This window comes from Limulus polyphemus, unplaced genomic scaffold (assembly GCF_000517525.1).
Source record: "Limulus polyphemus unplaced genomic scaffold, Limulus_polyphemus-2.1.2 Scaffold1678, whole genome shotgun sequence".
NCBI classification, from domain to species: domain Eukaryota; kingdom Metazoa; phylum Arthropoda; class Merostomata; order Xiphosura; family Limulidae; genus Limulus; species Limulus polyphemus.
In genome coordinates, this window is record NW_013667288.1 from 66842 (window position 1) to 92984 (window position 26143).

Sequence of the window (26143 nt, forward strand, 5' to 3'; positions counted from 1 at the left end):
AAGACAATGTTTAAACTAAGAATAAGTAAACTTTAATTAAACTACGTGTTATATATACATATATATATATATATATATATATATATATATATGATGGAAACCTTTGAAGCTACGTCAAAACAGAATAAAATCCTTTTTAAACATGTATTTTAAGATGAAATTTCAGTGCTTGTGCACTGGAACTACTGGGTTTCGACAAATGACATGCTTAATATATTTGCTACTCTCCACTGTTATTTATGAAAATTGGTGTTTCGTAACACATTATTACAAGTTTTATAGAAATGTAATTTAAAGTTTAATTGAAAATTATCCACAATAAAGTTAGAAGATTAATAATCTTATTTTGTTTTTACCCCAGAATCATAAAACAGCACAAAAACTTATGAGGTTCTAATTGTACACTGTTTAGGAAAGAAAATCAAGTTATTAATCAATTATTGCAGGCCTTGTGGCTGTAACTTAGCTGGAAGTGTGAACAATGAACCAACCTGTGACCCTGTAACTGGAATATGTCAATGTAAGGAGAATGTGGAAGGACAACATTGTGACAGGTAAAATTGTGCATTTCATAACATTCATTAGGAAAATATAATAGCTTTAATCTTTAAGAGTTTCCTAGTTAGGACCTCATGTTTTGATTTATGTAGAAAAATAAGGGTTTAATTCAGCTGTTAATGAAACTGTAATAAAGTTTTGTTTATTTTCTCTTGCACAGTCTTTTAAGTTGTACATTAAGTTCTATATAACACCTTTTGTAAGTGAATGTTTACTGTTATAAGAATGAAAAGTGAAGATTGTTTTAAAATGAAGATGACATTCTTCCACGTAGTTCTCTGTATTTGTTTGCATAGAAAGAACTGTATTACAAATATTGTTTACTGACATATAAAATAAGGTTGCTAAACTAGAACTTAATATTCACTAAAAAAGTTACTCATGAAAGTTCTTTTTTAGTAATGTGTCACTTGAAGCTTTAGACAGCACAGCTTGTGCATAAATTAAGTTTCCTTATTAACCTTTATTCAGATGTAAACCTGGATTCTTCAGCCTGCAAGAAGTGAATGAATTTGGGTGTCTTACTTGTTTCTGTTATGGTCATTCTTCGGTATGTAGAAGTGCCCCTGGTTATTCAAAAATTTCTATTGAAAGTTCTTTCACCAGAGGTAAGGAAACTTGAATTTAATTATACTTTGGTTTGTTTAACAGCTTTTAACACTAAGTAGCAAGATAAACAATTTTATCAGAGTACATAACTGATATCTATATCTCTAAGCCATTCTTTAGGACCAGTCTATTCAAAAGAAGAGATCTTGTAGGAATTATCTAGGAATTGCTTTTGAAAATCCACTATTGTATATGAAATTTATCTATGTAGGTTTCTATATCAAACATTTATGTTCAAAATTTATTATGGGACAGTGGACCAAAATTTGTATGAAAGTTAACCTTTGATCCCTTCCCAAGTTGCTTTTTTTTAAAAAGTGCAGTTTTAACTAAGATAAGATCATTTAACTCTATTGCTGTTATTTAAGAGAGTAGCTAGGCCAGAAGTAACTTGATATACCATTTTTGGTTTGACCCTCTTGAAATGGCAAGCATGAGTTATCTAACTTTATTGATTTAAATCTCAAAATAAGTGAATAGTATTAAAATTACTTGTTTCCTTTTAAGTCTTTATTTTTAACCTTATAATCCCTGATAATCACGTAAAATGTGTATAAAGTTGTCTGAAAATATTGAACTCAAATTTCAAACTACAATTTATGGTGGAAGTGTTAGACATACCTTAATTTTTTTATTTATTTATTCAGGGAAAGAAAACTGGAAAGCTCAGCTTCATTCAGGTGAAGAGGTTGGTTTTCAGTATAATGCCATTATTCAGAATATAGGAGTGGAATCATCAGGGATAGACTCAGTGTACTTTTCTGCTCCTGGTAAGAAATTCAATTATTTATTATAAAAAAAAGTGTCAAGGGATTTAAAAATTAAGAAAATATTCCTCAAATCGTCAAGGTGAAATGTATAAACTGATCTTATATTTGAGCATAAAATCAATTCACTTTCATTGACAACAGACAACTCCCAGATAGAAAAATAAATACTGTAAGCATTGGATTATTAAACAGCTGATTGGAAACAACATTGTTTCTCTAAAGTAACTTCTGAAAGAGCTCTTTTCAAGCACAGAATTTTTGAAGACTTTCATGTTTTTCATGGTTAGAATATATCATAATTCATTTAAGAATGTCTTATCAGTGCAATAAGTATTTGTTCTATTCCTTAGCGAGATTTATTAATATTCTTTAGCACACATACACACATACGTCTTGCGAGTTTCCTTCAAAGCAGTCGTGGTGATATTGATATCATCATATTTACCCTTTTATAATTAATATAGAATATATCTTAAGTCAGATACATTCAGTTTGTTTTCTAAATCTTCATGCTGTTGTTCTGCATGTATTTTGTGTCTTCTTGGTAAACTGGGTTTACGAAAGTCATAAACATACTTTAATCCTCTTGCTTTGGTAAGTGTTACATATCCACAAAGTTTCAGTCTCAGCATTCTCTCATTTGATGCACTTCCTAAAATGTGAAAATCTTGAATGGTGAATATTGTGAAGCATGTTGGAGGATAGCTAGGATATCTGACTGATTATATGGGTTATTATTTTCATGTTCCTTAATTCTTGAACTCATACAGTGGATGCTTGAGCCCACATTTGTAGATGATATAAGAGCACTGTGTTTTCAGAACAATGTCTTAAAGCTTAAACCAATTGCTCAAGTAAATAGTAGGCTTAAACACAATTTCAAGATGAATTTGAGGATAAACCTTACAATTTAACACTTTTACATTTTATTTTATTTCAAACATGTTCTCCTGTACATGGTAAAACACAATAGGTTAATTGTTTTGTTCTAGTGCACTTCACTGTCTTATAGAAAAACCTGTAAATATTTCTTGATAATGTTAGCAACCAAAAATGAAAGATGATTTTTTGTAAAGAACTATTTGTATTTTCATCTTCATGATGAAAGGCAATGAAGGAATAGTCTATTTTATAAGCTCAATGAATTAGAATATTTATTAAATATTTCTTTTACTCAAAAGGAATGTAATTTGTAAAATGAAATAAAAACTGGGAAAAGTTGAGTTATGATAGCAATTACTTACAATCTTATCACCTAGATTAACAACTTTTGCATTCAAAAGTGGTAAAATAGATTCATTTGCTTTTAATTCTACATTTAATATTCAAATGTTGATACTTTCGAAATCCATAAATCTGCAATTTATCCTTAAAATCATAAAGTATCATTATTGTATCTTCTCTAGTACAAAGGTTTAAAGTGTTGGTTTGTTAGCACTCTTATCTTCTAACATTAAAGAGCTTAATTTTTTTACCCCTATTTTTCAGGTAAAAACAAAAAATGATATTTGCATAAGTTATAGTTTTGTTTTTATGTATGTGTTAATTATTTTAAGCTTGTTTCTAGTCATCTTTGTCATCATACATGTAAATATTTGTCATCATACATCATGTAAATATTTGAATTCTTGAAATTAAGTATATGTATATGCATTTTTATTGTTTCAGGTCGATATTTGGGTGATCAGAAAAGCTCATATAATCAGTTCCTCCATTTTACCCTGAGAATTGGTGATAATGTGCCTCAAGCAACAGTGGAAGATATCATTTTGGAAGGTTCAGGACTTACAATATCACAACCAATATTTGGCCAAGGAAATCCATTACCAAATGTTAAGAATCAAGAGTACAGATTTCTACTTAACGAACATTCCATTTATGGCTGGAACCCTCGGATAGGCGCCCTGGACTTCATTAGTATTTTGTCAAACTTAACAGCTATCAAGATCAAAGGAACATACTCGGCAGATGGTACCATTAATTAATTATACCATAATAAGAATACTTACTTTTACCTTTAATACTCATTATCAAATTACATTTTAATATTTAAATGCACTTGTGATAAGATGAGTAAAAACATCACCCTTTCATATCCAAATGAAAATAGGTATTCGCATGTAAGATAACTTGTTGTTACTGTCATCTCACATGTTTTCTAATTTAAGTAGCTGTATAATATACTTCTGTGTCTGAAGAATTATCAGTTTTTAAGTAAAACTGTTTTGGTGTTGGTAATAAACTAATAGTTCTAGAAACTAAAAAACTGAGAAACTTCAGTACCAAGGGGAAGATGTTATTATTTATATACAAGGTTTCACTTTGTTTTTGAAAAAAGTTAAACTGGATCTTCTGTAATCATTTTCAGCTTGTTCTTTTGTATAGGAGAGCACTACCCAAAAATAAAAAAAGAATAAATTGACAATGGTTTTATAAGAAGAAGAAAAATAAAAACCAATTGTTAATTATAGAAAAGTATAGATTAATAAAGTAGATATTTTAAAGAAATTACTTGTTTCTGGTTAACAGTAATTTATTTTTTTGTCAAATAGGAGCTGGATTTCTGGATAACGTACAGCTTGACTCAGCTCATCGTTCACCAGTTGGATTTGAAGCTACTTGGATAGAGATGTGTACGTGCCCTGATGGCTATGTTGGCCAGTTCTGCGAGTCCTGTGGGCCAGGATTTCGACATGATCCACCTGGTGGTGGCAAGTTTGCACGTTGTGTCCCATGCAATTGTAATGGTCATGCTCAGTACTGTGATTCTGAATCAGGTGAAACAAACATGTGAACCTTACAGAATTAAGATAAGAGACAACACATATTGTTGCTAAAAACTTCGTTTACACAATATAATTAAAAATTATTACAATTTACTTAGAGAATATTAAACATGGTTTTTGCCTTTTAATAATGTCTTGAAATAAAACTCCAGGTTACAATACTTTCTGAATTTCTAGTAGGTAAAGCATAGAGAATTTTGGTTATTAAATAGAAGTAGTTTTATATACATTATTGGAAATAATTATGGAAGCGTACTGGTGATACAAATACAGGAGTCACAAACAGTGATTATTTGCAATTAAATAGTAAATCTGTCTCAAGTACAACATATTACAGAAAATGCAAAAGAAAAGTGTATCAAAATAAACAATGTACTTGTATTTTCTGTAAGCAGAGCAGTACCCCTTTTTTATGCTGCCATAAGTGTATTAATGTAGTATTGCAAAATATTATTGGAAATGTCCTGTATTACTCACTATTTTTCAACTAAGTTATTTGGTTGTCATTTGACCTTTTCAGTTTCCATAAAAGCTCATACATCCATAATGATATTCAAAGTAGGACTGTGCAGATCAAGCCATGGTTGCAACTGTCCCAATGGCCTGATTTTATCACCAGTTATTGTTTCACCACATTTGCTGCATGCTTGTTGTCATTTTCTTGTTTAACCTGTCTTTTTATTGTGGGAATAACATGATGAATAGGGATCCACTTATACCTTTGTATACGTTGTATATTGATCATAATGTCATTCTCCTCTCTGTTGTCAAACAAACTGTTATAGGTTGTTGCCAATTTTAATTTGGATTCATCCTCTGACTTTGTTCATTCTATTGTTTTAAGTTTAATGTCCATTTCAGCCTTTTATTGTAGTTATCTCTTCTAAGCAATGGTTGTTGAGCAGCTACGTACTCATTGAGGCCACTTCATGCTAATGTGTATCCAACTGCTCTGGAGATAACATTCTCACCTGCACTTACAATGAGGCCATTTGCGAAATCTCCTCTGGTTGATCATAATTAGCACCAGAGCCAGGGGTTTTTTAATGTGTTTGATCAAACCCACCCTTAATGGTGGAGTGTCTCTTTTAGAGATAAAACTACTGAATGTATAATTAGTATAAATTAGCACTGCATTATTTATTCACTATTATTACTTGTAATTATTAGCATAATTACATGATGATATTGTAATGCAGCAACATTTTTCTAGTGCCTAACATTACTTAGTCAAATTTAGTGTAAATTAACTCGTCTAGATTAGTCAAGGCACATCATAAATACATTCATAAGACACTAGAGTGTCATAAATCATCTAAAACACTATAAAAAAGAAGCAGTGTTAATACAAGATGGCAACATGATAACATTGTTTAGAAGGGCTAAAATGAGAAGATAAAAAAACAAAAATCATGCATTACTCACTTTTTGAAGAAAGAAAGCAGTTCTGAATGGTATGAAATGAATGAAAAGTATCAGTTATTTAATTACTGTATCTTTTGTCTCATTCCTAAATTTACAACTGAACTAGCAGTCGTGACACATACTCCATATTCCTCCAGAATGTAGTTCTGAGCACTAATTTTCAGCAGCCCCACTTTTACAAAATCCTGGCTGTGGACATTGTATCATATAAAGAACATGCCTTGAGTTACATAACATCAGTTTGAAGAGTTTAAGCTTTCCACCTCAGTTGTTTCTGTTATTAACAGTACTAGTTTTTGTATTCTCTTCAGTTTCCGTACAATTTCTACTGAAACATGAAATTTCACCTTAATCTGTTGCATGGAGTAGCCTTCACCAGTCAAAAACCGTGATTTCTACAAATTTGTTATGTGACATTTCTGATCTTGGAGTTATAGGTGCATTCACCACACTACTGCTGAGAATTGTATGACTGCCTATATGTTTATATTCATCACACTGGTATGGTACTGTTTTATTGGTTGGATGAAGGCCAATCACAATATAATGTTTCATCACATGACTGTACTCTTGTGCAGTTTATTTTCATACATTAGTGGTAGAGCATTTCCATAATATTTGAACTTTCTATTTTATTCATCATGTTTATAACTATTCCAAATACTCTGTGTTTGTGTATACATTTCCAAGCTAGAAAAATACTAAAAAGTTAACCCTATGAACTTGCCCTTGTATTACAAGTTTTATCAATAAATTATGCAAATGTCACATTTTGTCAACTGAAGATATGAATAAAGTAGAAAAAAATTAGACTTAACCAATAGTTTATTTTCAGTTTCCTGTTTATTCATGTGTACATGTCAAGTGTGATATGTTTTTTTGATGGAAAAAAAATCGGTTTTTCTGTTCTAGGACGTTGCATATGTGAACACCACACTGCAGGTGATAATTGTGAACATTGTGCTACTGGTTATTATGGAAATGCCTTACAGGGTACCCATGATGACTGCCAGCCTTGTCCCTGTCCAAATAATGGTGCTTGTGTGATCCTTCTTGATGAGGAAGTTGCTTGCCTACAGTGTCCAACAGGCTATGCTGGTTAGTTGTTTAAAGTGTTCAATGTCTGTGGAATCTGTTGCCTTAAAGTTTACTTGTAGTAAGCCTGTCCTGTGTCTTCTTGATCATATTATTAGTGTACTTCTGATATTTCATTACAAAACTGTCAAGAAGTACAAGGTTTTTTACTTCAGAGTTAATTGATCTTGTTTTAAACATAGTTATGTGTTTTAAACATTGTGTTTTTAAATATTATTTTAAACTATTCATGTAATATCCCAGACAGATTTAGGGATGGAATACGTTAACTAGCGTAACTCATTGGTGAGGTAAAATAAAATGTAATGAAGTTGCGTGTAGGCTGTTTTCTCTCTAACATAAGGGCTAGTGAAGCCCATTTGTAACTTTTAACTTGCGTATTAGCTTAGCAACCATAACCCAAGTATCTGTATTTAAAGGAATAATATTTTTAATTATTAGTTATGTTGATTGGCAGAATAAGCCTTATCAAGCAATTTCTGGGAGTGCAAGTTTTTGCTTACATTCCAGGTTATAGATTGTTATCACTAATACTCCATGACATTCTGGTGTCAGTTTTGCTGTCAAAATGTAAATTGTTATTGCTACATATTACCTTTTTCATTGTGCATGTACTCTTGGCCATTCTCATAATTTAGAAAGAATCTTGTACAATATTACATCTGGTTTTTGTTTCATCAACTTGTGTATTCTGCTATTACCAAGTGGCTTGATTGCTTAAAAGAAGCAGTGATAACTTATCAAAAATATTAGGGGAAAAAAACTACTTGAAATTAGGCCTTGCTTTAGTCTTGAAGAAATTATGCCATCCTAAAGATATTGTTTAAAATTTTTTTGATAATTTCATACTTTTCAGGACACAAGTGTGATCTTTGTGTTGATGGTTACTTTGGTGATCCAAATGGACATTATGGAGGTTCAAGACCCTGTGAGAGCTGTGAGTGTAATGAAAATATAGATTTGAATGCTGTTGGGAATTGTAACAAGTGAGTGTTCATTTTTAAAGACAATTTGTACTTTCACCTAGTGTTTAAACAAGTACACACACCTTTATTATCAGCTTGAAAATACTCAGCTTTTCAGTTAAACCTAAAAACTAGGACTTTCTTCACTTTCTGTAGAGGTGGCTTGTGATAGGAAAACATGTTTGCTAACTTTAGGTAACCCAAGTCCAGAGAAGAACAGCAATTTTGGTAGTATCAGCTCTCACCAGCACAACTAGATTTAGGATACAAACTATCAACCAATGGAACATAATTTGACATGAATAATTTTTTTACTATAAGCAAAGTAATTTCATTAGCCAGAGAAAATTTGCTCAAAATTTTTGATATTTTACAGTTGCATCTTCTGGCAGTCTTTAAAAGAAATAAAAAAACAAATCAAAAACTCTCAGTTAATGTTAATGAATGATAGATTATTAACCCCAGGTAAAGAAAGAGGATAAAAGTTTAAGTAATAAGATGTGCTCCATAAGAAATTGATAGAATAATAATTTATTTTTATTCGGTACTAATACAGCGTACAAGTTAGTTTTTAGAATTTATCTAATGAATTCCACTTTTTACTTCTTTATTAATAGGACAACTGGAGAGTGTTTAAAGTGTATATACAACACAGGAGGTCCCCATTGTGAAACCTGTCTTCCTGGTTACTATGGTGATGCCCTGGCAGTGCCCAAAGGAGATTGCAAAGGTAATCTACTTTTGAAATACCATCACATAAATAATAAGATAATATTTTAAATGCAAGGAGTTATTTTAAATTTAATGCAAGTACATTTTTTCTTTAAAAAGTAATTATGTGTAATTTCCACTAGTGTCATGCTTCTAATCCATTGTGTTTAAGTCATCCAGGATTAGGGCTTCACTTTGAACCATATTTCTTTGTGCTGGAGGTAATTCTTTTGTTGTTCCTGTTTTGAGTTTTTTTATAGGTAGCTGGTAAACAAATAATATTATTTATATTCAGTATTTTTTACCTTTTAGCTATGAATTGTGATCTGTCCCATCCACAGTACTTCTTATCATTATACATTTAAAACAATGCATCGTAACATCTTTACTACATTATTGTGTATTGTGTTGAATTTTGTTATGCCAGTTAAAAAGTTTAACATTAGAAAGAAGAACTATTGTTTAGTCAGGATGCTTAAAACTTATTTAGTCAAATACACACATTAATTTTTAAGTTGTAAAGAACTAAATAATGAAAAAAAAGATATAATATCTCTCTTTAACTTTCTTAGCTTGCAACTGTTATCCACCTGGGACACTACTTGAAGCTGTTGATAATGGAATTCTCACGTGTGACCTGGGAAGTGGTAGATGTCACTGTAAACCTCATGTAACTGGACGTCAGTGTGACCTGTGTGATGATGGTTACTGGAATCTGGACAGTGGAAATGGCTGTGAGCTGTGTAACTGTGATCCCATTGGAGCATTTAATAGAACCTGTAATGTGAGAACTGGCCAATGTTTCTGTCGTCCAGGAATTACTGGAAAGAGATGTGAATCGTGCTTGCCTAACTATTATGGTTATTCCTTGGATGGTTGCATACGTAAGTGTCTATAATTTTTAGGCACTTAATTTGAAATCTGCAGGTTGTAGAATAAAACCCCATCCTTGAACATGCCTGCCCTTCCAGCCGTGGTGACATTACAATCCCACTATTTGTTGGTAAAGAGTAGTGCAAGAGTTGGCAGTGGTTAGCGTTGATTAGCTGCTTTTTTTTGGTCTATTACAAAAGTAAGGACGCTAGTACAGATAGCCCTCAAGTAGCTTTGCATGAAATTCAACAAGCAAACAATAATTTTAGTTTATTATCATAAATATGAATAAACTTGCTAGAGGAATAAACTAAAAAGATAGCATATCATTTAAATATTATTATATATTACAAAAAAGTAGACTTACAAGAGTCATTGCAGATAGTTGTCTAACAGTTATTTATTTGATTTTAATGTGCAAAAAAATTGGAAAATAAAAAAAGATGCTTACATTAGGAATTACATAAAAAAATAATTCATTAAATAAAAAAGTATAGAAACTTATGAAATAAGATGAAACAATGTATTTCAGCATGTGAGTGCGACCCTGTAGGATCTACTTCACCACAGTGTGACAGTTCCGGACAGTGTAAGTGTAAGCCTAATGTTGAGGGCCGACGTTGTGACAGATGCAAAGAAAACAAGTACAACAAAGAAGCTGGATGTATTGGTAACTATGTTGTGATTCTTGTATCAAATTTTATAGTTTTTTTTAAAAAATTTATCTGTGTTAAAAGCAAATCAATTTCACATTTGTCTCTCTATAATTAATATTTTTTGTTATTAAATTTTCCTTGATCTAGCTTTATCTCTTAATGATAATCACTGTATTACCAAGACCTTTTTTGTTATTGTGGTTTATTAATAATTTTTATCTTAATTAAGAAATCCTTTGACTCATAGAATAACTGCAACTTGATGAAAACATTTTTTCACATTCTGACAAATTTCAGATTTATATATATTTCAAAAAATACACACATATAGATTATGTAAATGATTTATTAATGTTTATTTTGGGTTTGACATTATCTACTGTAGTTGTATTTGCTAAAGCAAGATATCTTGGAACGTGATTAATTCAATTCACTACTAACATGCTTGTTTAATAGATTGTCCTCCTTGCTACAATTTGGTACAAGATGCAGTAAATGAACACAGAGATAAGCTTGATGAGTTGGCCAGATTATTGGATGAAATCAGAGAAAATCCTCAAGTTGTTGATGACGTGGATTTTGAAAAGAAACTGGAAGAAGTCATGAGACGTGTTGATGAATTACTAGATGATGCAAGGAGAGCTTCAGGTACTGAAAACTAAAGCTAACATTTGGTAATCTAGAACAATCGGTTTCCCTCATAAGTTATCCTGTAATGTATTTTCTGTTAGGTAATTGTTGGCGATTTTGTTTCAAATCAGTATCTGTCTTGCAATTTCATATGCTTTTGAATATGTGCATTTTGAAAAATTATTCAGTATGTAAACCACAGGCTTGCACTAAGGAACGTTTTACTCTATACTTTTAAAACTGTTGATATACAATTTATCTACTTCTTGCAGGTGGAGATGGAAACTTATTGGGCCAGCTGCATGAACTGAGAAAGAGGATTGAGGATGTGCAGAAAACAGCTGGAAAGGTTGCTGACAAAATTGATGATGCTGGAGACATCAGTGAAGAAGGGAGACGCAACATTACACTTGCAGAGGAAGCAATTAAACGTGCCCAAGATGCACTAGCAAATGCTCGCCAACTCCTGGAAACTGAGGGACTGGATGCTTTAGAAAAGGCCAAGGAAAGATCAGATAAATTTGGTCAGCAGTCCCATCGTATGTCTGAAATAGCCCGTGAGGCAAGACATAGAGCAGATCAGTAAGTTAAATGTTTCTGTCAACAGTTTAGTTGCATACCTAAAAATATGCAGGAAACAGAAAATAAGGGTAAATCAATAACATGATAATTTTGGTCACACTATTCTCACTAGGTGTCTGAACTATCATATGCAACAAGACATAAAGCAAATCAGGAAAATGATAAGTTTGGTCAACAATATGATATGACATATAAATGAGTACAAGAGTCAAGGTATAAAATAGGTATGTAAATTAATAGAGCTGATGCATCTTTAGAGTTCTACATAAAATGAGACACTGAAGAAATTATTCCATTGATAAATATGTTTACCAGTTTAATCTGAAATAGGATGAAAATGAAAACAATTTCTGAAACTCGCCAGTTTTGCACCATTTCTGAATATCTACGTATTATGTGATTATTCTCCACCAATAGTATTGTACCACCTGTAATGGTGCAACTAGTTCCCTCTGCTATTCCTGCTCATTCCTCACTTTCTCGATTGGCATGACACGGCTTAGATAGCTTTTTTACATGCTTTGTTGGGGAATACAAACTTTTGCCTGACTTTTTTACTCTGTGAGTCTTGCACTCTTCCTTCTCTGGTTTGACTGGCTCCTGCTTACTTCCTCCTGTTGTCACTCCAGAGTTCACACTCCTCTGCTCCTACAAGATGCAGAATGGGTTGGTTTCCTTATGACAAGGGGGAAGTTCATTCTAACCCCTCTCAATACCCCATTAATTTAGGGGGTTCTTCTTTCCAACCTCAGTCGGGTCCACCCTTCTCCTCTTTGGGTTTGGAGCGAGCAGTTCACACATCCCTCACCTTTCTTATGGCTTGATATGTTCTATCTCTTTGGGGATGTGAACTTCCTTGAAAGCTCTCATTCCTATGGGTCAGACTCATATGCGTACCCTTCAATGAACACTATGATCATTGGAACTGCTCAAATCTCTGACTTGGTGACTGAACAGAGTACAGAATGCAGTGTGGATGCTGCTTACTCTGCCTTGTCTGGATTTATGTCTGTTCCCATACTCCTATTTAGGGGGCTGAGATTCTTACCTCAACTCCCAGGAGATTTCTTGTCTCTGGTCAATCAAAGATTCTTTCTCCATATCACCTTTCTTGAGCCTTTGGTGGTTCGTAGAGCTTTGTATCATCTTCTTTCTCTCCTACAGGGGTTGTTATAGTACATTCCCACCTCTCCACTGTAGTCACTTATATCACTGAACCAGGGGGTACTAATTCCTGGTCTCTGTGCTTTAAGATCCTGGGTCTTTCTTTTTTTTTTTTCTGAGCCCACTGTCATCACATTGTGATTTTTGCTTGCTTTTTTTCCTGGCTCCTTCCATCTGGTGGTGGTTTGATTATCTTCCAACAAGATTCTCATAACAAAGTGGTCCCTTGTTCCACAGGTGTCATCACTCTCTGTTTTCATGCATGGTTTTGTCTTCTTCATTGTCTCAGCCCAGGGTCTGACTCTATGAGATCTTCTTCAATGTCTGTTTCCCACAGTTGTTAGTGTACCTCCAACTTTAGCCTCTTCACCTTGGTTTCTGTCTTTCCTACCCTTCCTTCCCTATTCTTCACCCAATAGTTTGTCAAAGGGTTGTCCCCTTCATCCATGTTCAGCTTTCGGGCTGCCGTGTATATCTCCTTCCATTTCTTCCTGGTTTTGTCTTCTCCTGTCCCTTCTACTCCTTTGCTTTACCTATTGGAATCTCATTGTAGTCCTTTATGCTCTTTCCCATCCTAAATTTCAACCTTTGTCTTAATATTCAATCTACCATCCCTCCCTCACGACCTAAATTCTTCTCCTCCTTGCTTGTGGCTTTCATCGTTCAGATTTTTATACAATTCATGTTACCCACATCCTTACCACTCCTACTATGTCATCCTTTACCCTGACCTCGGTCCTTCCTCCCTGGGACCTGTACTGCCAGTGATTGTGTTCTGGCTTTCACACCTACTTCCTTACTTTCCATTTTCCACCTATACTTCCATTCTGATGAAGACAGGCTTTCTTGTCCAATTCGTTCCTTCAGGTGTTATGTGGCACATTATTTCTTCTTTCAGGGTTTGTGTACCTGACTCCTTATTCTCTGGAACCCTTCAGTGTTCTGTAACCTCTTACTCTCACTGATTGTGTTTGTCAACTTCTCCAGCTGTCTTCCTCCCATAGCGACTCTACACACGTCTATTCGGCTTTGCCTGGCGTAAGTCTTATCGCATCCTTTCATCTCTGTTTTCTTTCAGCTTCCCTAATCTTAGCATCTTCTTTATGGATCCCACCTTGTGGTGGGCATTGCCTGGTCAGGTATGCTTTGTCTCAAACCCACATCGAAGCAACTATATAATGCTCATGGTTGAGATGGGTTGCTTCTGTAAGACCACTGGGTGCTTTCATGGTGGTGTATATCTGAGTACTAGAAATCATTAAAACTATATCTTTGGTGGACCATCACTCATGAGTAAAGCAGAAGGAGATTTATGCCCATCCCTGCCACTCCTTTAATTCCTTAATAGGGTTTCGTCTGCTTTTCAAAATAGGGAAATGCAGTCACCCATTGACCCATTGCACTGACTCCTTGTGATGTTCCTCCAGACTCACCACCACCTTTTTACCCACTCACCCTGCTTTTCTTCTAGTGGAGCGTAGGAGGCCTTACCACTCTCATTTCTCAGTTGCTGAGGTTGTGGACCATGGAGGCTTCCTCCTGTGTGTAATTTCATGTTACTGTAATTATGCTCGTTTGTCCACTCAGTGAGATGAGGGCAAAGCTGGTTCCCTACTGGTGCTTTTACCAGATGTTTTATGCCTGGGCAGACCACACTTATCAAAACCAATGATCAAGTAATAATTGGGGCCAGCCTACATGGGATCCTCCTTGTAATTACGGGTTCAGGATGACAATGTCCTTTTCCTACAGTTATGTCTAGTAGATGCCTCTCTTTTTCGTTAATTCTGGTTGTAGAAGATTCTTTCTTGCTTCTACGGTTGAGTTTGAGAGAGTTTGTCTGCCTCATAATACCGGCAACAGTACGTTATATACTCTGTTGGGTGAATGTTGCTTGTCCTCCTCATAATTCCAGATATAGGATGTCTCTGCCCTACATATATGGTTGAGTGAGTTATGATTTTACTTGTAATAGTGGTTACAGCTTTCCCTGTTCTTATGGTTGAGTCAAGGCATTGCCAAGACCCCATAATGCTGGGTTCAGTTGCTCATACTTCTTGCTCCAATGGTAGTTTTGGGAGTTTGTTCGGTTATGGCCGTTGCTCATTTCCTCTTTTAATTCTGGTTGTTTCACAAACGGCACTCTGTTTACTTATGGTTGGGGTTGTTGGGTATCGATAACACGGTCCACAAGTCCTAGTCACTTGTCATTATTACATTTTTTTTTTCATGTTATATGTTTTTGTTGTTTGGAAAAATACACTGACTTCAGTTCTTCAGTAACCTTGTCTTGAATAAAAATTAAAACAATTTCATACTTTTATTTGTGCATATGCTGTGAAAGATTTTGGTCTTAACTGTTTTTTTTTTATCCTGCATTGAAGATGATTCTCTTAACAACTGTATCATGTACTTGGTTGTTTATATTGAAGCTGTTTCTCTTAACTGTGACTTTATGGTATACTAGTTTTTTTATATTGAAGCTGTTTCTCTTAACTGTGACTTTATGGTATACTAGTTTTTTTTATATTGAAGCTGTTTCTCTTAACTGTGACTGTATTGTGTACTAGGTTGTTTATATTGAAGCTGTTTCTCTTAACTGTGACTGTATTGTGTACTATGTTTTTTATATTGAAGCTGTTTCTCTTAACTGTGACTGTATCATGTACTAGGTTTTTTATATTGAAGCTGTTTCTCTTAACTGTGACTGTATCATGTACTAGGTTTTTTATATTGAAGCTGTTTCTCTTAACTGTGACTGTATCATGTACTAGGTTGTTTATATTGAAGCTGTTTCTCTTAACTGATCTTATACTACCCATTTTTTCAAATCAGTATTTTTCACTTAATAGGCATCAAGAGGAAGCAGTTGAAATTGAAAAGTTGGCTGAAGAAGCTTTAAATACATCTACAGAAGCTTACCAGTTGGCCAAGGATACACTCAATACCCAAGACGAGACTCGAGATGAAATCAGAAAATTGAGAAATAAGTATGTAATTTTTGTAACTTCCACAAATGTGTTATATCTGTTTAGTGATGTCTTTTAGCATTTAAATACTATATATATATGTATTTTTTAATGAGTCAGCTCAAATAGCAATTTTCTTCACTCAGTTATGTTACTCCTGACATCTTTGGAGTTATTATAATTATGTTACTCCTGACATATTTTGAGTAATTATTCAGTCTTTGTTCACAAATTTCCCAACAAAAGTTAAAAAATTATATACCAGAGAACTGTAGATCATTAATAACTTCACAGTACTTCCAAAGCCAAGATTGTAGCCTAAAATCTTAAAATAAGTGAATAAATTTGTTGAGAAATAAGCGACTCTCAAACCAAATGCAAAAACGTGAATTTCCTTGTTTTCCTAAAATGTTCTTAAAAAAAAATTACCTGTTGATAAATCTAAATGCAGTTTGAGCTCAATCTTTTTAGTGGAAAGAACAACCATTATCATTATTGAAGACTTTTCATTTCAACTTTAGATTAGATGATACTGCAGACCTCCTTCAGAGGACAAGAGATATAGCAAGAGAATCACAAGATGAAGCTGATAAAGCATATGATGATGCTCTTGATATTTACACAGATGCTAGTTCTGTAACCATACCAAACATTGATGTGCCAAAAATGAAAGACCAAGCTCAAGAGATAATTGAAGAGGTGTGTTTAGTAAAAAAAACCCAATAAAAAACCTTTAACAGACCATAACACACAATATAACTTGAAAGAGTGGTTTATTTAGTAATAAAACAACTTTAAACAGGAAAGTTGAATTTTGTTGCCAAAAGAATGATGGAATTAATAATTCTGGACTTTCGTATTTTCCAAAATATGTTTTGGTGAGCTAGAGATGTGGAACTATACTGGACATATGTAAATGTACATCTATTAATTTATAAACAGAATTTATGCTACATTGTTAGGGCTGGCTCAACTGAACAGGCAACACAGGCATTTGTCTGTACCAGAATACTTTGTGTTTATTGTTAGGGTGACCTCGACATTTCTTTCTTGTCACTTTTCACTTCAGGTCTCTCATGCTATCACAGGAGCAATGCAGAAAACACAGAATCATTTATTACTAACCAACAATTTCATGCCACAACCTACAGTCTTTTAAAACAAAGCCAAAAAACGTGAATGTGAAATTTACATAACTGTACAGTTAATCTTTTGAGAAGACCTTCAACTGACTGACTGTACAATATTTACATTAAAAACCTTAGAACTTCATTCCTTTAAGTTCTAAAACAGCCTAATAATGGACTTGAAAAAACAGAAATAATATTGAACTACTAGCTGGGAGTACCTGTCCAATGGATGGGTGAAATACAAACTCTTTTGTAACAGAGTATAGAAAATTGTGCTCCTGTTGTTAATTATTTTAAGAAAAAAAATGCAATAAAAATACATAAAGATGCTAATACTGAAAAGAAAGACATACTGTCTTCAAGAATTCTAACAATAGTGGTTACATAGTTCATTCTAATGCTGAGGGATATACAAAAATTGATAGTTTTTCCCCAAAATTAGATTTATTTACTATGAAGTTATACAACAAAAATTAATAGAAAGGTCTGGAGAAGTCGGAATATGTAACAGTAGGTACTGTAGAAGCTCTGTTTTCATAATGAAAATTGAACTGTTTTCAAAATGTAAAATGTTTTAATTCTATTTAGAAAGACTGAAGTAATGAGCAGATGGCTAAGTAAAGGGATATTATTAATACGAAGTTGTTTATGTGTGTTTTAGGCAAGGAAGATCAGAGGAAATGCAGATGGACTTATTGAAGATAACCAACAACTAGTGGATAAGATTGAGGATCAGAAAGAAGAAGCTGAAGATCTTCTGGCAGAAGGAATACGACAACAACAGGTAATTGTTTCATCTACATTGAACTGGATTTAGTAGGACTCCACTTTGCACCATCTAGGCTTAAAATTGGGCAGAACTTCCTTCTGCATCAAGCTGCAGGTTGACAGAGAGGCAGTTAATTTTTATTTAAAATATAATTTACAGCCTACTTTTCCTCTATGCTTTCTTTAATTTTTAAAGACAAAACTTAATAAAACGGTAATAGATATTAATATGTTATTTCAGTAGAACTTAAGGCAGAGTAGACGTAGTAGGTTTGAGAACTGCATCTGCCTGTTGAGTGGAAAGATGACAACGTTTCAGCTTCTATACTGAGGCCTTAGATACTAATAGTTTTGTTTTTAGTGTACTTATTGATTAATTATATTATGTTACAAGGTAGAGCTTGTACAGTAAGTAAGATTTGTTTTTAGAACAGGTACAATGTTTTGATCACTAGTGTGAACATTCTCAAGAACACAAGTAATAGATATTAGTACAGGGTGTACAAGTGTCTTTCGAATAGGTAAAGTCTGACATTATCTAAATGTTAATGATAGAACTGTAAAAGATTTATATCAATAGGCCTAACATTTGTGATTAAAATCAAATAAGCTGATTTTTTGTTTCACATTCCTCTCAATTTGCTCATTTCAGGTTCCAAATGAAAAGTATGTAAAAAATAGCATTTCACACCAATCTTGGAGAGAAATGGATACATTAAGAAGAATGTGAAAAAACACACATCATTAGCATTTTGTCATTCTTAGCACAAGTGTGAGGATTACTGGTTTCTAATAGTTTCCAGTTTTCTGCATTTAAAGCATAACTTCTAAAAAATTTATATGTATAACTTATCATTTATACAATCTTTAAAATATATTTTATAATTAAAATGTTATTCTGTTTAACAAATCAATAATTTAAAGGGTATTTTAAAAGATTTAAATTATTATTCAAAACTTGTATACATAGTTCTGGAATAGTTATCTTAAGATATAATGCTATTTTAAAGTAAGAAACAATTATTTTTCAAAGTTAGTAATATTCAGTGTTCCCCAATGGGTTAATGGAAAGTTTATGGACTTTGTGCTAAAATCTGGGGCTCATTTTCCTACAGTAGACAGAGTGCAGATAGCCCATTGTCTAGCTTTGCACTTAAACAACAGTAACTAATATTCAATGAGAAAAGAGTTTGAATGCAATGTATACTTTTTTTTCAGTAAATAAGCTTTAGAAACTTTTTCTTTATTTATCTAAGGGTATAAAAATCTAATCTTTTACATTTTAAAGAGTCCTGAGTATTTTCTATATGCACAGAAGGATTATAAAGTTGTATTATACTGTTTCAGATTGCTGATGAAATGCTAGCTGATGCAGATGCTGCTCTGGCTAAAGCTAAGGAAGCTGTTGCTTCTGGTGATCGAACACTTGAGGAAGCTAACAAAACTCTTGATACTCTGAAAAGTAAATATTTAATCTTTTCTAAAATCGTAGCCCATTATTGTTCATTTGATAACGAAATTACTTGCTACAAGAGCACGCGCACACACACACACACACACACACAGTACTAGTATACTGTATCAGATAATATTTCACAGTCAGTTAGATGGATTGTCTTTCTCAAGCTAACTGGGAAATTTTGTTGTTTGCCAAAGAACTAGTTTGATATTAGGTGAATACACAGAAAAGATGCTGTTGGTATGGGATGAGAAAGATACAAATTGCAGATGAATCATCTGACTAGTGAGTTCCTCTTCCATAATGTTATTTTTGTTAACATGTTTTTAGTACATTTTTTAGCCATCTTTCTGGAGGTAGAAGTGTAGCTGTTTCCTAGTGTACAAAACAACTTAAAATTTCCTAGCTTGAAGGTTTTAGGGACAAATGTATATCCTCTACACAAATTAGTAATTTTCCTATATTGAACATTTAAAATTTCATTAACTTATTATAAACCATTTTTGTATACTGTGGATTATAAAAGACTACGGATCCAAGAGTCCTTTGGTGCTATGGGTGCATTATAAGAGTGGCAGCCCGAATCCTTCTATTTGACTAGAGTAGCTCAAGAGGTGTTGGGAGGTGTTATTAACTAGCTGTCTTTTCTTTAGTTTATCAGCTTAAAATCAGGGTTGACTAGAGCAGATAGGCTTTTTGTAGTTCTGTAAGAATATCCAAAATAAACAAAGCATTTAAACTGCAAGGTTTGAATTTAGATGTTTATAGCTTTTTTGACTATGTGCTGCCCTCGTCTAAGTCATTGAGAAATTTATAATAATATATAGATTAAAATTAGTTCTGACAAAAACTTTCCAGAGATGCAAAAGTGTGACTCGTAGTGCATTACTTCAGAAAAAATGAACATTGGAAAAAAAAACTTGTTTTAATTTTTTAGGTCATGTGAATTTGATAGTATCTAATATTCAAAAGATATTGGAAGCTTAAAAGAAACAGCAACTTGTTGGACTTAAGTGTGTGATTTTTCTTTGTTAGGATTCTTCCTCAAGAGAAGCCAAAAACGATGAGAAGTAATATTTTGATTTAGAATTAACAGTAAATTCAAGCTAATCGTCATATATTTTACTGTATCCCTGTCACCAGTGCTTTTGATGTATATTTATTTAATAATATTAAATACACTTTTTTTTTGTAAGCATTGACTTAACCAAGGAAAGATAGTGTTGTAAGCCCTTTCAATTCAATGTACTGGAACAAGGTTAAAAGCTTTGTTGTTCTAGATAGATCAACCAACAGAACTAGATCTGTCTTTAAGAAAATGATAGAAATTTATCAAATAATATCAGTAGAACATTATTGTACCTTTAGCAAACACTCGTTAGCATCCTGTTGAGTTGCATCTTTTCAGGATATTACATTACTAATTATCACTGATCTACAAGCCCTAGTTCCAGTTTAAATTTCCAAAATATTTATTAAAGATAAAACAATGATATGGGAACTCTTCTTACACGGTTTTGTTTCATCTTTCTCATTTAGAGTTTGACAAGCTGGTTAAAGACAGTAAAGATGAGGCTGATGATGCTTTGGAAAAGGCCCCAGAAATAGAGAAGTTGATTGAAGAAGCTGAGGGGAAGACTAAGGATGCAGAGGATGCTCTCAGTGGAGCTGGACAAAATGCTGTATTTGCTAGAGATATAGCTCAAGAGGCACAGAGAATAGCAGAACAAGCCTCAGATGTAAGCATTCTTTTTATTTTTCTGTTAATGTCTAACCTAAATGAATGAGATTTGATTAAGTAAGAAGTGTACATATAAACAGTTAACCAGAATAAAAGGAAATACTATCTGTGTAAAAATAGAATAAATATAAATATCATGACTTATTATTATTCACTCATATACTTAATTGCTAGAAACTCATTCTTATAATATAAGAATGTAATAAAATACTTATACTGTGTGGTTAATATTCGTGAGCAAGTTTTCCACATCAGCTGTAAAATTTATTATTTAAATAGTTTAAATTGCAGTTTGTATGGACACAGTAGTGAAATTGCATTATCATTGTGAAAAATGTTATTCTAACTTTTGATGTGTTTTTTATATTTGTATAATTGCATGACATTAAATCTAAAACTTGTGTGTCATTCCACATTTATAATAATAATAAAATGAAAAAAAAAAAGAAGAGTTTTAGAACCCCTTGATGGTCCTTCAGAAAAGACTATTTGTTTCTAATACCTCAAATAATTACAGTTTTAATTGAAAAAATTAAATGGTATTAAATAAATATTTTTAGCACTTTGTTTTGTATTATTTTAACCTAAACTACTATATTTTTTATTGATAAATTAAAACATTATTCCATTGCAGATGGCCTGACGTTTGCCTAGTGGCACTTGACTCACAATCTAAGGGTCATGTATTTGAATCCAATTATTCATTGGTAAAGAATAGCCTAAGAGTTGGTGGTGGGTGGTGTTGACTAGTTGCTTTCCCTCTAGGATGGATGGCTTCCACAGATAGCCTTTGAATAGCTTAGCATCAAAATCAAAAACAAACAAACAAACTGTTGCATTTTGCCAGTTACAAGTGTTTATTCAATATTTAACTGATGCCTATGTAAGAAAACCAAATGTGGCTTTTGTGTACTTTAAGCTCTAATATACACAATCTTGATAAACAATTCTCATGATTTGCAGTTTGTTCAGTTTGAATCATTGTATCTTAGGATGCAGATGGGATTAGAAAAGATGCAGATGAGACTAAGGACAAAGCAGGACAGTTAAGAGATCAAGCCAATGACTTAGCTGGTGAAGTGGCCGACACTGCTGCCCGAATGAAAGACTATGAAAACCAGGCTGAGAAAGATGAAGGTTTAGCTGAAGAAGTAAGCCATCATGACATTTAGTTAAAGAAAAGCAACTAATTACAATGTTCTGAGTTCATCTAGTAGTAAATTTTCAAAATAAAGTTTGAAACAATAAAGCAATCCTTATGTCCCTGCATGAGTGTGTGTGTAGGACAAATATTTAGTAACTGTATCTCACATTTATTTCTCAGTCATACAGTTTTGTTAAAAATATTTAGTTAACTGACTAGTATCTTTCATTATAACTTCATTTTTTTGTATGAAGAACTATTGATCTGAGTATTCTAAATATTGTTCAGTTTATTAAAAAAACAACCTATTATCCATACAAGAAGTGGTATTTTAGCTGTAAATGTAACCTAACTTTACAATTCAATTAAAGAATAATAATATCAAGAGTGTTTATGTCTACATCCAGAGTACTAAAATCCAGTGATGTTCTTGACACTTTTGTCCAAAAATATGGTTTTTACTAACCATACTCTATCTTTCAGGCACTTAAAAGAGCAAACCAAGCAAAGACAAGTGCTACAGATGCCTCCAAAAAAGTGAAAGGAGCTCTGGATGCTGTTGATAGAATAATGGATGCTCTTGGTAATTATCACTTTTTATAGAGAAGTTGGTGGCCTAATTGTTAATTAGATAGATATGACACAGATCACTGTACAAGTTGTAACAGCCTAAAACAAACAGCCACTACAATCAGGGTCAAACAAAAAAAATTAACTTACTAAACTTTTACAACTACATAATTCCAAAATAAAACTTTCAAACAATTGGAATATAAAATTTATCACTTACCCAAAACATAGCTAATAAATCTATGCCTGACCAGGACTTGATACTAACATTAATAAACAATACAACATAAATATCAATGTTAATAATTGTTTCAATAAATAAAGGAATCTGGAGAAAGAACCAGAAGAAGAAGAAAAAACTTAATTTCGAGAAAAAAAAAATTCAAAATTTAAACAACTTCAAGATCAATAAAATTAACAAGTAACAATCGGCACTAATACGTTTTAACTATATCTCGTGAAGTAACTTGTTTAAGCTCTAGGTAGGGTTTTTATTTAGTGGTTAGGCCACGAGGTTACATCTCATATGACTAGCTAATTTACATAATCTTTCACAACATTCATATATGTACGCCACCGCTAAGGGAAGCTTGTGTTAGTTTCATAATACAAACATACTCAAACAAGAAGCTCTAACAAGAAGATGAGTTAGTGTTTTAATATAACTAAATGATAGAAGGAATAATAAGTGAATGATAAACAAAACCATAAAAAAAAAGTTGAATTTGCTATCTCTCAGTTTTTTGTAAGACCTCTAACTAAACTGTTTTCTGGCGTTTGTTTCTTCTGTTTTTATGAAAGGAAGTTGTATCTTTATTACATACTCAAAAATTTAATTACTTATTAATTATTGTAGAATCTATTTTGCTTACAAGACAAACATTAAAATATAAAGTTTATGAATACTTGGAACTTAGAAGTACATTATTCATCATGTGACACAATGTTAATAAATTCATGTTTCCTTAAAGTACATATTTCTGTAAGTCCTTAAGTTTGGTGAATGCAATTAAAGATTAAGGAATATGAACTATCAATACCAATCATTTAAGTTCCAGATAATTAATGTTAAAAAGCAAGCAAGAGCGCCCCCTATAATATATATATTTTTATTGTGTAGATGATCTTGATGACATTGATCTTGACCTCCTCAAAGAACTGGAAAAGAGACTGGCTGAGGCAGAAGATGAACTTAAAGATCCCAAACTGGACAAACAAATGAATGAGCTTCGTAAAGCTCGTAATGACCAGCACAGGTGGATGCGAGACTATGAAAAAGAAATAGAACAGTTAAAGAAGGATGTCAAAAATGTGAAAGAGATCAAAGATGCTCTTCCCGAAGAGTGCTATAAAAGGGTTGTATTGGAACCTTAAAAAATTCCTGGTGGCCTTATAAATGAAATCTTCAATGTCAAGATAAGCCTTTCAATGAGGGCTTTGGCTTTGATTGTAAATTAACTCTGGTTTAGCAGTTAAAACCAATTATTTGGTTTTGAGTTAAATAATGTGTTGAAATTATACATGCATCATTATACTATTACTACACCCATTGCAAATCTTGAAATAGAAAGTAAAAAAATTTTTTTGTTCATAGCTATCATTGATCTGCTAATATTATATGCTTCTGTTATAATAGTAACTTTTATTTCAACCAAAAGTATGAACCAAAAGTGGATTCCTCATTATTACTAAATTTCTTATTTGTTGTAACTCTCCCTAGACTTAACTTTAGACTCTTCTTTAACTTTCTTCTTGTTACTTTTGTCTTTGTAAAATTAATTAGATTTTGCATAAATTATTCTGATTCTTATAGTCATATTGGAAACCCAAGGGACGGTTCTTTAAGGATGTTTAAATCTGTCTTAAACAGTTTTCTCTAAATGAAATAATGGACTAGTATTTCAGAGCTTATTGTAGTTAGATAGATGTTTACTACTTCTAGATAGCAATTTGTACAATGTCAAGTACTTTGACATTTTAAATATTAAATATGACAATATTTTGTTTACATTATTAAACATTTCTTATTACGCCGGTTTATTTTCCTTCCCTCTACTTTAACATTGATAACACTTTAATATGCTAGCCTTTTCTAAAACTACTGTACAAATTTACAAGTATACAAATACATCATGAACAAGTATCTTATGATGTATGAATGTATACGTATGTGTAATTTTGAATCTTGTGCCTTTGTATTAAATGCGTTTACTCGTTATGTAAATTGGTTACATTATGACAAAGCTTTTGAGTTTAGTATAAAGTTTAAGGTACCTCCTCATGTTTTTTTTATAATATATGAATTATGATAAAAATTACCTTTTTCGTATTGCCATTACTTGTAAGATTTTGTTTATGAGGAAACTCAAATTTCATTTGATTATGTTATACACTTGAAAACAAATGATTTGAAAATGAGTCCAGTGAACTGGCAGTTCTAGCTCTCTCAAGTCAAAGTTAAACAAAACTCTACACGTGCTATTGCCAATTTTTCCAAATTTGGTGACAAAAAGTTTATTCTTGTTATAAAAAATGGCTATTTTTATATTGTTAATATAAAATTAACATAACCTGTTGTTTATAGTTTTTTATTTTCATTTCCATGAGATACTGGTAAAAATGATGAACCTTCTGGGTCATAGTTTAATCAATATTAATTCCAAACTTCTTGTTAGCTACTTTTTGGTCAGAGTAAAATGTGTGAAAATGAACTAAATGTTAATGAGATTCAGTGTCACAGTCTCTGTAACATCAACTTTAAAAACTTGGAAATTGTTTTGTAGCTGTGTATATCTGCTTGCCTTGTTAAGGAAAGGTAATACATATAATTGATGGAGAAAATGTCTTAATAAGTGCAATAACGTTTCAAAATATATATGTGTGTGGGTATGTATGTATGTATGTGATAACACTGTCAAATGTTTCCTTTAGTCATATTAATCATTCAGATTCTCACACTCTAGATTAGTGTGGCTATCTCTTTTTTTTAATCGTGTTAATATCCGATATTCATGTAACAACGTTTAATGGAATTTTTTTCTTTATCTTGAAGAAAGAATGCAATTCTGTAACTTTTTGATGTTTTCTATCTCTTCCAGTTCAGCGAGGTTTAAGATGACCATCTAAATTATATACATTTGTGCTAATTTTTTTATCGTACTCTGTTTGTGTACAACAAAGGAATATAAATAAATACATTTTTGTCAAGTTGTCTTGCAGGTTGATTAAGTTACAATCAACATTTATCAAACTGTACACTCTTAAAGGTTTCTTTTCTTTTTCACCAAGGTCAAATTGAAAATGGAATCTGTGACGTAGAGGCCTAATGTATTCTTTGATTGGTGGTATCCTCTCCTGAGGACTGTAGTTTCCCCTATTCAAGGCTTATCAGCACAGTTTGGGTCTTGGTGAAAAAGAAAATAAATCTTTAACATGTATACAATCATTAAACAGTTAGTTTGCGTTATAATATCGAATAATGAATTCGATAAAATGTCATAACACTAAAATAATACCTAAATTAATTTAGGTTTATATA

General features: G+C 32.5%; 1 protein-coding gene across 2 annotated transcripts in view; it reads left to right on the plus strand.

Moving 5' to 3' along the window:
* The window catches only part of LOC106464529 (laminin subunit gamma-1-like), a 91621-nt gene extending 65809 nt beyond the window's left edge, over positions 1 to 25812 (plus strand). For both annotated transcript variants that reach the window (XM_013924673.2, XM_013924674.2), the window contains 20 exons: positions 447 to 554; positions 1030 to 1166; positions 1815 to 1937; positions 3606 to 3908; positions 4490 to 4714; positions 7061 to 7246; positions 8100 to 8229; positions 8826 to 8938; positions 9492 to 9803; positions 10325 to 10462; positions 10905 to 11096; positions 11351 to 11660; positions 15677 to 15814; positions 16315 to 16492; positions 17585 to 17707; positions 19039 to 19153; positions 20690 to 20889; positions 21884 to 22042; positions 22519 to 22618; positions 23726 to 25812. In XM_013924673.2, the coding sequence (XP_013780127.1) occupies positions 447 to 554; positions 1030 to 1166; positions 1815 to 1937; positions 3606 to 3908; positions 4490 to 4714; positions 7061 to 7246; positions 8100 to 8229; positions 8826 to 8938; positions 9492 to 9803; positions 10325 to 10462; positions 10905 to 11096; positions 11351 to 11660; positions 15677 to 15814; positions 16315 to 16492; positions 17585 to 17707; positions 19039 to 19153; positions 20690 to 20889; positions 21884 to 22042; positions 22519 to 22618; positions 23726 to 23979 (3544 nt within the window). In that variant the 3' untranslated portion in view covers positions 23980 to 25812. The remainder of the gene's footprint in view (positions 1 to 446; positions 555 to 1029; positions 1167 to 1814; positions 1938 to 3605; positions 3909 to 4489; positions 4715 to 7060; positions 7247 to 8099; positions 8230 to 8825; positions 8939 to 9491; positions 9804 to 10324; positions 10463 to 10904; positions 11097 to 11350; positions 11661 to 15676; positions 15815 to 16314; positions 16493 to 17584; positions 17708 to 19038; positions 19154 to 20689; positions 20890 to 21883; positions 22043 to 22518; positions 22619 to 23725) is intronic.
* Positions 25813 to 26143: the final 331 nt, after the last annotated feature.